General features: G+C 44.2%; 2 protein-coding genes across 4 annotated transcripts in view; both read left to right on the top strand.

Moving 5' to 3' along the window:
- The first annotated feature begins 117 nt into the window (after positions 1-117).
- ccne1 (cyclin E1) lies at positions 118-7,222 on the top strand. Of its 3 annotated transcripts, XM_053617370.1 has the most exons (12): positions 118-540; positions 1,004-1,057; positions 1,187-1,274; positions 1,352-1,420; positions 1,748-1,917; positions 2,525-2,660; positions 3,093-3,239; positions 3,571-3,666; positions 4,155-4,289; positions 4,642-4,753; positions 5,026-5,183; positions 6,531-7,222. In XM_053617370.1, exons 2-12 carry the CDS (start codon positions 1,041-1,043, stop codon positions 6,645-6,647), a joined length of 1,245 nt encoding a protein of 414 aa, XP_053473345.1. In that variant the 5' UTR covers positions 118-540; positions 1,004-1,040; the 3' UTR covers positions 6,648-7,222. The 3 variants fall into 3 exon arrangements, with proteins under 3 accessions (XP_053473345.1, XP_053473344.1, XP_053473343.1); XM_053617369.1 differs by lacking the exon at positions 118-540 and having other exon boundaries at positions 676-1,057; positions 1,778-1,917; XM_053617368.1 differs by lacking the exon at positions 118-540 and having other exon boundaries at positions 676-1,057.
- A 3,331-nt stretch (positions 7,223-10,553) lies between these two features.
- nae1 (nedd8 activating enzyme E1 subunit 1) overlaps positions 10,554-13,897 on the top strand; it is a 9,860-nt gene continuing 6,516 nt past the window's right edge. Inside the window, exons 1-9 of the mRNA XM_053617305.1 lie at positions 10,554-10,855; positions 11,615-11,718; positions 12,167-12,227; positions 12,316-12,346; positions 12,494-12,565; positions 12,723-12,802; positions 12,911-13,020; positions 13,644-13,753; positions 13,833-13,895. Of these exons, the coding sequence (XP_053473280.1) occupies positions 10,806-10,855; positions 11,615-11,718; positions 12,167-12,227; positions 12,316-12,346; positions 12,494-12,565; positions 12,723-12,802; positions 12,911-13,020; positions 13,644-13,753; positions 13,833-13,895 (681 nt within the window). The 5' untranslated portion in view covers positions 10,554-10,805. The remainder of the gene's footprint in view (positions 10,856-11,614; positions 11,719-12,166; positions 12,228-12,315; positions 12,347-12,493; positions 12,566-12,722; positions 12,803-12,910; positions 13,021-13,643; positions 13,754-13,832; positions 13,896-13,897) is intronic.

The following is a 13,897-nucleotide window of genomic DNA, read 5'->3' as shown; positions in this document are numbered from 1 at the left end:
CACGTTATTTCACGTTATTTCACTTTAGCCTCCTGTCTGAGCAAACAGCTGCTTTTTGTTTACTTCCTGACACGGCTGTCCACGTGCTCCCAACCCCTTCCGGGATGACGTCGTCATCGCCGGCGTGACGTCACCCAAACCACGCCCCTTTACCCGGCAAAAAGTAGTGAATGTGTTTATAAAGTAAATGTTTTATATCAGAGTCAGCAGCCAGAGAGGAGTGATGGAGTTGTAGGAGGAAGGGGAACCGCAGGAGGAGGTTGTTTTATTGTTCTGATTTTAATGTTATAAGTTTGTTTCATTTAAAAACATGTCTGTTTTTGAGTCGCGCGCCGCGAGTTTGCGCAGTTTATAAAGGCAAAGGCGCAAAATGAGGAGCAGCTAGGAGAGGAACACACACCCTAACACACACACACCCTGGAAATAAGGTTCTCCCTGAGCACACACAGGATTACAGTCGGGATGAAGAAGATGATGATGTGTGAAATTTCTTCTTAACTTTTCTGCATCTGAGTCTTTTCCCTGCGCGCGCGGTTTGAGGTAAATCTCTCCTCTTCTCTTCACTTCCTATAAAAGTCTGATTTTAAACTTTAATCACAAACTTTACTCACATGACCTCAGCACGGGCTTCTTCACAACTCTCTCTGTTTCACATTTATAAAACATACTGCACACACTGCTAATAATAATAATAATATGATGTAGAAGTGCAGGGAGCGGCCATTTTCTCCTCGCCTCATTAGATCCGTTTCAGACTCCTTCAGAGACCTAAATCCATCACCTCACACCTTCCTGTGTAAATCCACACACTCCCAGGTGTGTTTCATGGCGGTGGGGTGGATTTGTGGTGTTTATTTGAGAGTAGTTTTGCTGGTGTGAATGTTGCTGTGGTCATGTGGCCTTTGTGTGGGGGGTTGGGAGGAAAAAGGCCACAAACCCGTCGGGAAAAAGTGGTTTAAATGTTCAAAAACTTCCCTTTTAACGCTTTAATGTTGTTTTTCAGGCTCTCCGAGGTGTTGAGGGACAATCCTGTGGATATAATGCCCAGTAAGAGTGTGTAAGTGTGTGTTTTATTCACTTTAATCTCAGTAGAGAGAGAGAGGTGTGAAGCAGAAGCATGCTGGAGGTGAACAGCTTTCTGGGATTTTAATGCAGAATTATTAATGATGTAAGATGTTTATTTCAGGATAAACACACACGTGAACATCAGAACAGATGAAGCTCCTAAATCCAGCTCAGGACGGTCCAGGAAAAGGAAAGCAGATGTTGCAGTTGTGAGTAGTTTATCGTGTGTGATTTAATATCTTCGTTATAACGGACTTTAATAAACGTTCTCCTTTTCACTTTTCAGCACTTACAGGATCCGGACGAGGACGTTACAGACGTTCAGACGAGAAAGAAGCAGTGTCCGTCCCAGCAGGTGATTTTACATAAACACACTGCGGCCTTTCTTTTCCTAAACCCTGTCTTTATAACGTTCCTTCTGAACATTTCCATCAGCATTTTGTCCTCTTTAAACATCCTAAACGTCCTGAATTTCTCTAACCGCTCTGTTACATTAATTGAATTGTGTGTGTGTGTGTGTGTGAGAGAGAGATGTGGACATGGGTGTGTGTGTTGTGAATAGAAAGTGCTTATGGTATTGTAGTGTGTGTTTACATTGAGCCATAAAATCTTGTCGGTTTGTGATGGATGTCGTGTTTTATTCAGTTAAGAAAACTTCTCTTTTCTCTCGCTGCTTGCTCAGACGTGCCGGGATCAGACGTGCTGGGATCAGACGTGCCGGGATCAGACGTCAGCGTCCTTGCTGCGTCAGGCGGATAAACCGGTTGGAATTGGCAGCATGGGATTCACACACTACACCAGCAGGAGTGTGTTCCTCACCCCGACACGGCCCTCGCCCCTGCCTGCCCTGTGGTGAGACGCGGAAGGCTGCTTTACAGTTTTCTTTCGGAGTATAAATATTAGCCCCCTGCAGCAAGGTGTATCTGCGTGTGTCAACATTCCAGTGCGCTCCAGGGCGGAGCATCAGCTTTCTAATATTCAAATAAGAGAAATCCTGTCTTTATCTTTAGCCTGAATGTAGTCATTAGCCATGACCGCTTTGTACTGGGAGTAGGAGAAACCTCCAGCATCCACTTCAGCATCGCTCACGATCTGCATACGCAACTCGGAAAAAGAAATAATAATGAATCATTCGGGGAGTCAGACTCCACGCAGTGTGTTTCTAAGTTTTAGTTTTGTCTTCTCTTTCCACACGAAGATCTGTCGGCTGGTGAGATGATTCCTAATTTACGATCCTCTTCTCCGTCTCTAAAGCTCAATATGCAGATCTTAACCTTATTCCTGAGGCGTCTGATCTCTCGGTCTGACGTTCTGTCACTATGGTAACGTGATCATGTGAATGTTTTCATGTGAGAGAGAGAGAGGTAAAAACTGTGATGTTTGAGAAAATGACTGTGTACTTTAAACACAGCGGACTGGTTAAGAGGTTATTTACGTTTCTTTCCGGCTGTGCTTTCAGTTGGGCGAGTAAAGACGACGTGTGGAACAACCTGCTGAGGAAAGATCAACTTTACCTCCACAACGTCCATGTGATGGAGAGACACCCCAACCTGCAGCCCAAAATGAGGGCCATTCTGCTGGACTGGTTAATCGAGGTGTGTGTGTGTGTGTGTGTGTGTGTGTGTGAGTGAGAGAGAGAGAGAGAGGGAGAGAGCGCTTGATTAACAGACCCTCACTGTAGTCACTCTAGTTGATGATGGGTGAGGCTTTAATCTGATTTAATCACCTGGAGAACATTTACACAGCAGATGACCAAAGTGCTGGACATTAATTAACGATGTGTAAATTAAATGGTCTGGTTACTATAACAACAGGATTTTACAGCATACTGTGTGGATTAGTATAATTAGGTTTGATAGTAAACAGGCAGGGTTTATTTTTTGGTAAAGTTTTGGTGTGTGTCTCTCTCCCTCTGTCTGTCTCTCTCTCTCTCTCTCTCTCTCTGTCTCTCTCTCTCTGTCTCTCTCTCTCTGTCTGTGTCTCTCTCTCTCTCTCTCTCTCTCTCTCTCTCTCTCTCTCTCTCTCAGGTGTGTGAGGTGTATAAACTCCACAGGGAGACGTTTTATTTGGGTCAGGATTATTTCGATCGCTTCATGGCCACACAGAAGAACGTACAGAAGTCCACGCTGCAGCTCATCGGCATTTCTGCTCTCTTCATCGCCGCTAAGATGGAGGTGCATCTCTATAATCTCCTAAAATTATTAATAATAAAAATAACAAACAAATAAACATGAGCGCTCCCTCTGACCTCCCAGACCAGGTTTGCGTTCACACCTAATCCTTTAAAAGGAATTTTATTTTTATTTTAACTCTCTCGTAGCATTTTTATCATTGGCTTAGTTCATAAAAACAGAATCTGTCCTTGTTTTTTATTGATAATTTCTTTTTTTTCTTTTGTACTTTATACTAAAATCACTTGTCTGAGATGTGATTTGAGCCCAGTTCAAATGTCTCCAGACATCAAATTATTGATTATTATTATTGTTGTTGTTGTTGTTGTTGCAGGAGATCTATCCTCCGAAGGTGCACCAGTTTGCGTACGTGACGGACGGAGCGTGTACGGAGGACGAGATCCTCAGCATGGAGGTCATCATCATGAAGGTAAACTGTTTTCACCTTTTAAAAACAAAAATACTGTTTGTTAATAAAGTAAAGTTTAATACACACACACACACACACACACATGGATAGAGGACCCTGAGGTCACTGTAAATGACTGTAATTCAATTCCTCCTCAGAGCTATAAGAGGCGGAGCTTTCCTACTGAGTATTCTCTGATTGGTTGAAATCACTAAATAACTGACTCTTATCTGCAGCTTAAACCTGTGTTTAGTGAATAAATTCTTATTCTTAAGTGTGTTTATGTCCCGGGTGACGACCCACGGCGTGAACGGTTCCTGCCATCAGTTAGTGTTTGTTTTTATTTGGACTGGAGCTGAGAATTAATTTAAATTTTTTACTGAAGGACCGTGTAATGAGCGCGTGACCGCTCTAACAGGACCACGTCTATCCCGCGCATGCTTCAGTGAAAAGATAAAGTGCTGAATATGACATGAATAGAAATAAAGTTGGAGTTGTTTGTGTCTCAGGAGCTGAACTGGAGTCTAAGTCCGGTGACTCCGGTGTCGTGGTTGAACATCTACATGCAGATGGTGTATCTGAAGGATTCCACTGAGGTTCTCATGCCACAGTTTCCTCAGACCACGTTCGTACAGATCGCTGAGGTGAGTGATGATGGTTCCTGTAGATCTCACAGCTGGTTGGGTCTAACATAAACTCCAGCTTCATCATCAGAGAGTTTCAGCTCCATCACGGTGTCTCTACAAGTTTACAAAAAGGGCAGCAGAGCTAAAGGGAAGGGTGTGGGGGCAGGGCTGATGTGGGGGGCGGGGCCTGTTCAACCACACGCTGTGTTTCAGTATTACTATTACACTGGTACAACATCAGTGTGTTTCTCCAGATTATAAATAATAAAGATTATTAAACTGTGTGGTTTATCCACTTCTCTGACTAGAGGGAAGATGTGATGGTAGTAATAGCGTGTGTGTGTGTGTGTGTGTGTGTGTGTGTGTGTAGCTGTTGGATTTGTGCATTTTGGATGTCAGGAGTCTGGAATTCTCTTCAAGCCTGCTGGCAGCTTCAGCTTTGTTCCACTTCTCATCTCTGGACCTCATCATGAAGGTGTCTGGTAAGAACACACACACACACACACACACACACACACGAGTATATATGTAAGGCTTGGTCTCCACAGTAAGGCGGATGTTTATCTTCTCTCATGGTGTTAAATCAGTGGAATCTGTTGAAATAATGATGTTTGTAGGGATTGTTTTTGGCTCCACGAGTGACATCATCACCATGTAATACACTGCTGTTAACTTTCATATTAAATCACCAAATCTCGTCACACACTTAATACTGATCTCTCGTGTGTGTGTGTGTGTGTGTGTTTGGGGTCAGGGTTGAAGTGGTGTGATATGGAGCGCTGTGTGAGGTGGATGGTGCCGTTTGCGATGGCGATACGTGAAGTTGGAAGCTCCTCCTTAAAAACGTTTAAAGGCATTCCAGCAGAGAACACGCACAGCATACAGAACCACGCCCCCTACCTGGACTGGCTGGTGAGACGCTGCCACACACACACACACACACACACACAGACACACACACACACACACACAGACACACACACACAGCGGCAGTAGTAGGGGTCGTGCTGAAGATCTCCGGGACTTTTAACCTGGTTCTGTCACGTGACTCCACCTTTACCACGAGCCCGTTTGTGAAATTTCTGCCCTGCTACAACAGCAGCTCCTCAGCTGAGCTCGGCTCGGCCCCGGCGGTTTGGCCCCGGTGGCTCCGGCCCAGCAGTTCACCTACCGAGCGTTAGATCACACAAACCCTCGGAGCAGAACCGCTGAAATCGCTTGTCCTGTTAAATTACTCACTACAGAACTCCAAACTGTCTCTGGGAGCAGCATCAGCACAACATCTGTGCATCAGGAGCTTCATGAAATGGGTTTCATGGCTGAGCAGCTCCACCCACGCCTGAGGTCACTGCACAATGCCGAGCGTGAGCTGGAGCGGTGTAAAGCACCGACACTGGACTCTGGAGCAGTGGATACTCTGGCAGTCTGATGGATGAGTCTGGGTTTGGTGTCAGAAGAAGAGTTCCTGCAGTGAAGTAGGGAGGAGGAGGAGGAGGAGGAGGAGGAGCTGTTTTTTAGGGTTTGCACTCTTTAGATCCAGTGAAGAGGGGTGTTAATGTTCGTGTTAATGTTACAGCATACAAAGACATTTCGCTTAATTTTGATTCCATCTTTGTGGCAGCAGTTTGGGGCAGAACCTTTTTCCTGTTCCAGCATGACACAGCGAGCTCCATGAAGACCTGGTGTGTGTGAAGGTGGAAGAACTTGAGTGTCCTGCACAGAGCCCTGACCTCAACCTCACTAACACTCTTATAGCTGAATGATCACTAATCCCCACGGCCACGCCCCAAAATCGCACTAACGAAGCCCCATGGCCACGCCCCAAAATTGCACTCGCGAATCCCCACAGCCACGCCCCAAAATTGCACTCGCGAATCCCCACAGCCACGCCCCACAATCTAGTGGAAGTCCTTCCAGAAGAGTGGAGCGTGTTAGTGTTGGTTACATTTCTTCGGCTTGATGTTTAACCCGTAATTAAAATCGAGGGATTCCGACACTAGGTGCGAGTTATGTCTTTAGCGAGAAGGACGCGTGATGCTGAATTCGGATTTATCCAGACGGTTAAGGCCGCTTGTTAAAACACAGACTTGTATTTTTTTTTCTAAGAATGTTGCCTACTTACGCAGCCAACAGGAAGGGTACCTCGAGGGAAGGCGAGTGTAACGTAAAGCCTGTGCTGTAATGGTGTGATGTACGGTGACGTATCGTGTAACCGGTTATCAGGAGGTGATTTGACTCTGTGTGTTCTGCGGCCTTTAGGGAAGGGTTCAGTCCCATCAGCTGGAGGATTCGGAACACAGCCAGACCTCGCTCGTCCCGTCCGGAGTGTTGACTCCGCCCCCCAGCAGCGAGAAACCCGAGGACTCTGCGTCCTGACCGCGTCTCTGCTTCAGCTGTGTGGACTGGGACACGACCCACAGCCGTGCTGTTCTCAGATCAGCCTCCGGAACCCTGCACAGCTTTTTATTCTGCTCTCCTCAGACTCCTAACGCCTTTTAGTCTTTATTTTAAACACGTATTACTGACTCACAGAGTCCCGGCCCGCCCGCCGGACCCTCAGAGCCTCTGTGCCCTGAATGCTGCTATAACGGAGGTGGGACACACACACACACACACACACACACACACAGTGGGAAGATTACGTTTAATATTTTACACTAGATGTTTGTGTGTGTTGTGGTGAATCACGCTGTTTTTGTATGGAAGTTCCAGGTTACCATGGAAACTGCTTTAACGGCTGTAGGACTGGGATTTTATTTTGAAAGTTTTTATCCTCTGGTCCTGAGTGGATTTTTACCAAAATAATTTTAACGTGATGCTGCTATTGTTGTCTTTTATCAGATTAAATAAAGCTCTAAACACAGTGTTTCTTGCTCACTGCTCACGTTCCTCTACTGATCAGCTTTATCTTCTGTTTTTGGATTTAATGTGCAGTCAGGTTCATAAATATTTGGACACTCACAAAGTTGTTTTATTTCTTCACCACAGTTTATTTGAAATTAAACTGAATATGGGCTGAAGTGCAGATCTTCAGATTTAATCTGAGGGATTTACATCCTAATCAGGTGAACGGTGCAGGAACTACAGCGCTGCTTATGTGGCCCCGCCCTTTTTAAAGGACCAAAAGTAATTGGACACTTGTCTGTTCCAGGGCCAGGTGTGTGTTATTCCCTCGTTATTTCTCTCGCAGGTAAACAGATAAAAGGTGAGGAATTGATTAGTGTGACATTTGAGTTTGGAATCTGTTGCTGTTAACTCTCATGATGAAGTCCAAAGAGCCGTCAATATGCTGCAGAATCAAAACAAACCAATCAGAGAGAGCAAAAACATTAGGCGTGGCCAAAAATCTAACGTTTGGTTCAATCTTAAAAAGAAAGAACGCCTGCTGATCTCAGGAACACAAAATGGCCCAGAAGACCACGGAAAACAACTGTGCTGCAGGACAGAAGAATTATTTGAAGAATTCTTTTGTGAAGTAAAACTCCTTCACAGCCAGAAGAACATCCTCCAGCAGGTAAGTGTTCATCTGTGTCAAAGTCCACAACAAGAGAAGACTTCACCAGAGCAAAAGGTTTACCATGACATGCACACCACTGGTAAGACCAGATTAGAGTTTGGCAAAAACATCTGTACAGTTCTGGAACAACATCTGTACAGAAGAGACGAAGATCAATTTGTAGCAGAATGATGGGAGGAGAAGAGTATGGAGAAGTGAAGGAACCGCTGATGATCTGAAGCACCACCTTCAGTGTGTACGGCTGCCGGTGGAACTGCTCCTGTGTTTATAGAAGATAAAATAAGCAGCAGGATGAATTCGGAAGCGTACTGGTGATTATTACCTGCTCGCAGTCCGACGCTGCAGAACTCCTCGCACAGAGTCACGCTGCAGATGGACGAATAATTCAGATTTAAATTAAGGACATAAATAAATGCAGTCATTCAAAAAAATCACATTCAGTCTGTTCCTGCAGAACGTCACTGCTTCTGAGATCAGGGGACAGGATGCAGGACCGTCTCAGCTCTGTTTAAGTTTTAATAAGAATTTAACTGATTATTTAGTTGTGAACAGAACAAAAGATTTAAGACACTGAGATTTAAAATGTCTGTGTTCTCTCATATACATACACACACACACACTCACTCACTCACACACACTCTCTCTCACACTCTCTCTCACACACACACAGTCTCTCAGTAATCCACTAGCCGTCAGTGTGATTAATTAGAGGGTCATTAAGAGACAGATGGTGTTCAGCTGCTGATTTATTCATGATTTATTTCCTGTTCTGGAGAATCCGCAGTGTTTCAGTTCAACCTTTATTTCATATTCTTGTGTAGATAATTAAAGTTGTGTATTTAAAGGGTTTCTGATTTTACACAAATACAATCACAATCATTAAAACCATTACACACGTGTACTGAGAATACACACGAGCTGCTCAGTCTCTAAAATAATCTCTGATCATCTTTAACATTCTAAAAGTTCTGTCCAAACTGAGACGTCACCGTGTTCCTCTGTAACACACACCAGTGCTCAGAGTGTGACGTTTATTTGGTTGGTTTTGTATATTTATGACGAGGTTCAGGCTGGGTTTAGTGGAACACTGGACTGAACCCTGGCCTTGTTTTGAAAGAGTTAAAGAGAACGGAGCCCGGGAGGGAGAGTCCCCTCACACACACGTCCAGCAGCTGCTACACCCTCAACAGCCGCTTTTGTTCCTCACACACACACACACAACGCAGAAGCAGCAGGTGCAGATTAAACACACACACACACACACACACACACTTCAGGCCTGCATGTGACACTAAACACACTCCTTTGTTAGGATGGACGATTTTATTTCGAGACGTCACGTCTTAAACATCTTCTATAATCCAGTGAAGTTCCTCTGAAGAGCTTCAGTCCATCTCCACACGGTTATTACCACAGGGACACACAACACGTCCGACTCCTCAGAGCTTCATCATGGAGAAGAAAAGTTCCACCTGCTGTGTGTGACACGCTGTAGACCATCACACTGATGAAGAAGATAAAGAACACTTCATTCACTCATGTTTGAGCTGTGAGAAATCACTCACGGTCACGTGACTTTAATAAAGAACCATCAAGTGTCTTTACTGAACATCTGACACTCTGAATAGTGTTTTTTTCTCTCTTTACTGCCCTACACCCTCCCCCCCCCCACCCCCTACCCCCAACCCCCACTCCTGCCCTGCAGATGGCCCTCTTTACCCCCTGAACAGACTGGAGTCATTAAGAATGCAGTCCACTCTCTCTTACTGCCCCCTGCCCCCTCATTATCCTCTACTGCCCCCTACAGCTCAGTACTCATCAGCGCCCCCTACAGCCCCTTACACACCTTACCACCCCATAATACCCCCCTCTCAATTACTGCGCAAAGAAATGACTGAACTGTCATTGTTTATCTCCTTAAGGAGACATCTTTATCTTTTGTAACTTTATTGTGTTTTTTAATCAGGGAAATTGACAGTAGTGATCATTTAAGTTATTTATAGTGTGTAATTAACCTTCAAAGATCTGTTGTATCTTAAACACACTTTCAATGTTCACTGCTTTCATCTCATTCATATCTCCAGGTGATAATTTAATATTAACGCTTCCACCTGAGCAATGGCACTCTTTCCTCCCTCCTCTCTGAAAGTTATTACCCCCTATTACCTCCTCCGTTACTGTCCACTGCTGCACCCTACAGTAGCTCACTGCTTCCTACAACCCTTTATTGCCCCTTATTGCCCCCTACTAACCCCATATAACAGCCTCTTGCCTCATTATTTTATCAAACTTCTACCCCTGTAGTCTCTCGCTGCTCCCACCTGCCCCCGACTAACACCCTACTGCTCCCTTACTGTCTCCTGCCCTCTACTGCCCCCTACTGTCCATTTATTTACTTATTCATTCCGTTTAGTTCAAGATTTTCATAATTAAACACCAGGTGGCAGTAAATACTCCGCCTGGATACCGATAAAGCGGCACAGAAGAAGAATGAAGCCGCAATTTTTTTTCCGGTATTTACATCACTGCTGGATTAATCCATTATTTGAGTTTAGGGGTGCAGAATTTTCAGATTTGAATGAAATATTAATAATAAATCAATCATTTAGAATTTCTGGCAGTTCTCTGCAATGACATATGTTGTGTTTAACGCACATTAATCGCATTTAGCCTGTATAATGAAAACGACACTTTATTTATGTTCGTTCAGTGGATTTGCCGAGGAAAGGTTGTAGCTGGATGGAGGGCTGCGTCTCAAACCGCACACTAACGCACTAACTAGTGTGTAATAAAATGCTGCAGGGTTATTATTTTTACTGTATGATTTAATAACAGGTTTTTGTTCTGTTTGTGGTTTGTAGTTTTACATGACTTCATTTATCTCAGGGACTAATAAGGGATAATAATATAATTTCGCAGACTATAGTGCACTATGTAGGAAGTCGTGAGGAGTTTGGGACACAGCCTCAGTGGGTCATTCTGCTGTGTTGGTGCTGGAGGAGCAGAGCTGAGGCGGTATGGCCGAACACAAAACCAGTAAAGAGCAAAGATATGATCGACAGCTGAGGTAAATGATGATGAGGCACTTTTAATCAAGATTTATTTGTTATTTATAATGAATTAATCTCACATTTAGTGCAGGTTTAGATGTTTAGGCCCGAACTGAGCGCCTGTAGAAAACAGCTCTTATTTACTGCAAAACACCGAATGCATCAAATATATTATTCTAAAGTTATTAAAGATCAGAGAGAGAGAAAGAGGGAGAGACAGAGACGGAGAGAGACAGAAAGAGAGTGACACACACACAGAGGGAGAGACAGAGAGACACACACACAGAGACAGAAAGAGAGAGACACAGAGAGAGACGGAGAGAGACAGAGAGAGAGACAGAGACACACACACACAGACAGAAAGAGAGAGACACACACAGAGAGACAGAAAGAGAGAGAGAGACAGAGACACACACACAGAGACAGAAAGAGAGAGAGAGACAGAGACACACACACAGAGACACAGAAAGAGAGAGAGAGACAGAGACACACACACACAGAGACAGAAAGAGAGAGAGAGACAGAGACACACACACACAGAGACAGAAAGAGAGAGAGAGACAGAGACACACACACACAGAGACAGAAAGAGAGAGACACACACACAGAGAGAGTGTTACTGCACCGCTGCTGTATGCGAGTGTAGGTTAATAATGTGTTTAATATGGATTTATTTGTAGGTTTAGAGAAACGGATACAGAGCTGTGTATATACGTGTGATTAAATGTATTAATGTATTAATGTGTGTGTGTGTGTGTGTGTGTGTTTAATGTCAGGTTATGGGGAGATCATGGTCAGGATGCTCTTGAAAGCGCACATGTGTGTCTGATAAACGCCACAGTGTCCGGTACAGAGATCCTGAAGAACCTCGTCTTACCTGGTACACACACACTAACACACACATTCTCTCTCTCTCTCTCTCTCACACACACACACATTCTCTCTCTCTCTCTCACACACACACACACACATACTAACACACACACATTCTCTCTAACAGACACACACACGACCCCAGATAAGTTGGGACGCTGTGTAAAATGTAAATAAAAGCAGAATGTAGTGATTTGTAAATCTCATAAACCCGTATGTTTTCACAGCAGAACACACCGCATGTTTAAACAGGAACTGTTCCGTTTTAAGGAGAAAATCCGTCATTCTGAATTTGATGGCAGCAACACATCTCAAAAAAGTTGGGACGGGGCAACAGAAGTAAAAAAATAACCAACATTAGTGTGTTAACAGAGACTCTGCTTCAACACAACACCAACACTTACTTAAACCATCTGACCGTGTGTGTGTGTGTGTGTGTGTGTGTGTGTGTGTAGGTATCGGTGCATTCACTATAGTTGATGGACACAAGGTGACAGGAGAGGATGTTGGAAACAAGTAAAGTGTTTAAAATTACTTAACTTTCACACACACACTGATTAATTTCAGTTCTTTACTAACACACACACACGTTTCTATTCTGCAGCTTCTTTCTCTGCAGTGACAGCATCGGCAAGGTACGATCTGCTGAGTTCACCATCATCATCATCATCATCATCATTGAGTTAAAAGTAATTTGTTAGGAGTTATTCTCTGCCTTATATGGTGGTGTGTGTGTGTGTGTGTGTGTGTGTGTGTGTGTGTGTGTGTGTGTGTGTTCTCAGAGCCGAGCTCAGGCAGCGACTGAGTTACTGCAGGAACTGAACAGTGATGTTTCAGGAAACTTTGTGGAGGAGGTGAGGGAGATTATAAACACACGCCCTTCTGATGTGTCCTCACCTCGGAGTGTTCTTCTCCCTGTAATCACAAAACTCTAACCTGTCTCAGCGTTCCCGTTATTCCCCAGTACAGAGAAGTGTGTGTGTGTGTGTGTGTGTGTGTGTGTGTGTGCAGGACGCTGATAAACTGCTGGAAAACGATCCAGAGTTCTTTAACAGATTCAGTTTGGTCATCAGTGTTCAACTTCCAGAAAGGTGAATCAGCAGCAGCCCAGATGTGTCTCCTCTCTGTGTCTCGTTAATATGGTAACATCTATAAACGCGTGTGTGTGTGTGTGTGTGTGTGTGTGTGTGTGCGCGCAGTGTGTGTTTGAGGTTGGCGTGTGTGTTATGGAAGGCCAGTGTTCCGTTTCTGGTCTGCAGGACGTATGGACTCGTCGGCTACATGAGACTCGCTGTGAAGGAACACACAGGTGATGACTACACACACACACACACACACACACACACACACACACACATCTCACCCACTCATTCATTCATTCATTCTATTCTATCTACAGCTCCCTCCATTAATATTGGCACCCTTAGTAAATATGAGTATAGAAGACTGTGAAAAGTGACTTTATTGTTTGATCTTTTGTTAAAAAACTTCATGAGAATACTCTGCTCTCATATCAAACACAGCACAGGTTTATAAAATATCTTCGTTAAATATAGGTGTGCAACAATTATTGGCACCCTTTTAGTCAATACTTTGTGTCTCCTCCCTTTGCCAAGATATCAGCTCTGAGTTCATCCATTTATCTCTCCATTTATCTCTCCATTTATCTCTCCATTTATCTGTCCATTTATCTGTCCATTTATCTGTCCATTTATCTCTCCATTCCTTTCTATTCATCCTGTGCTGTATTTCTGCAGTCCCTCTCACTAACACCCAGAAAACAGACTATAAAATGTGTAATATAGATCATTTTTAAAGGATTTATTTCCCTCCACACAATAAGCCGTGCTGTATTAGTGGTTTGGTGTGTATATGTGTGTGTGTGTGTGTGTGTGTGTGTGTGTGTGTGTGTGTGTGTGTGTGTGTTGTCAGTGGTGGAGTCTCACCCGGACAGCGCCCTGGAGGATCTCAGACTGGACGCTCCCTTCACCGAGCTGAGAAACCACATCAACTCCTACGACCTGGACTCCATGGACAAGAAGGTACCGAGAGGAGCCGCACACTCGGTTAGGAGTGTTTGTAGAAATGACTGAACCTTACTGTGGGTTTATTTTATTGTAGGATCACAGTCACACGCCGTGGATCATCATCATCGCAAAATATCTGGAGCAGTGGTACAGCGAGGT

This window comes from Ictalurus furcatus, chromosome 27 (assembly GCF_023375685.1).
Source record: "Ictalurus furcatus strain D&B chromosome 27, Billie_1.0, whole genome shotgun sequence".
Lineage (NCBI taxonomy): Eukaryota > Metazoa > Chordata > Actinopteri > Siluriformes > Ictaluridae > Ictalurus > Ictalurus furcatus.
The sequence above is the reverse complement of the archived record's forward strand: the minus strand, read 5'-3'. Positions and strand labels throughout refer to the sequence as shown.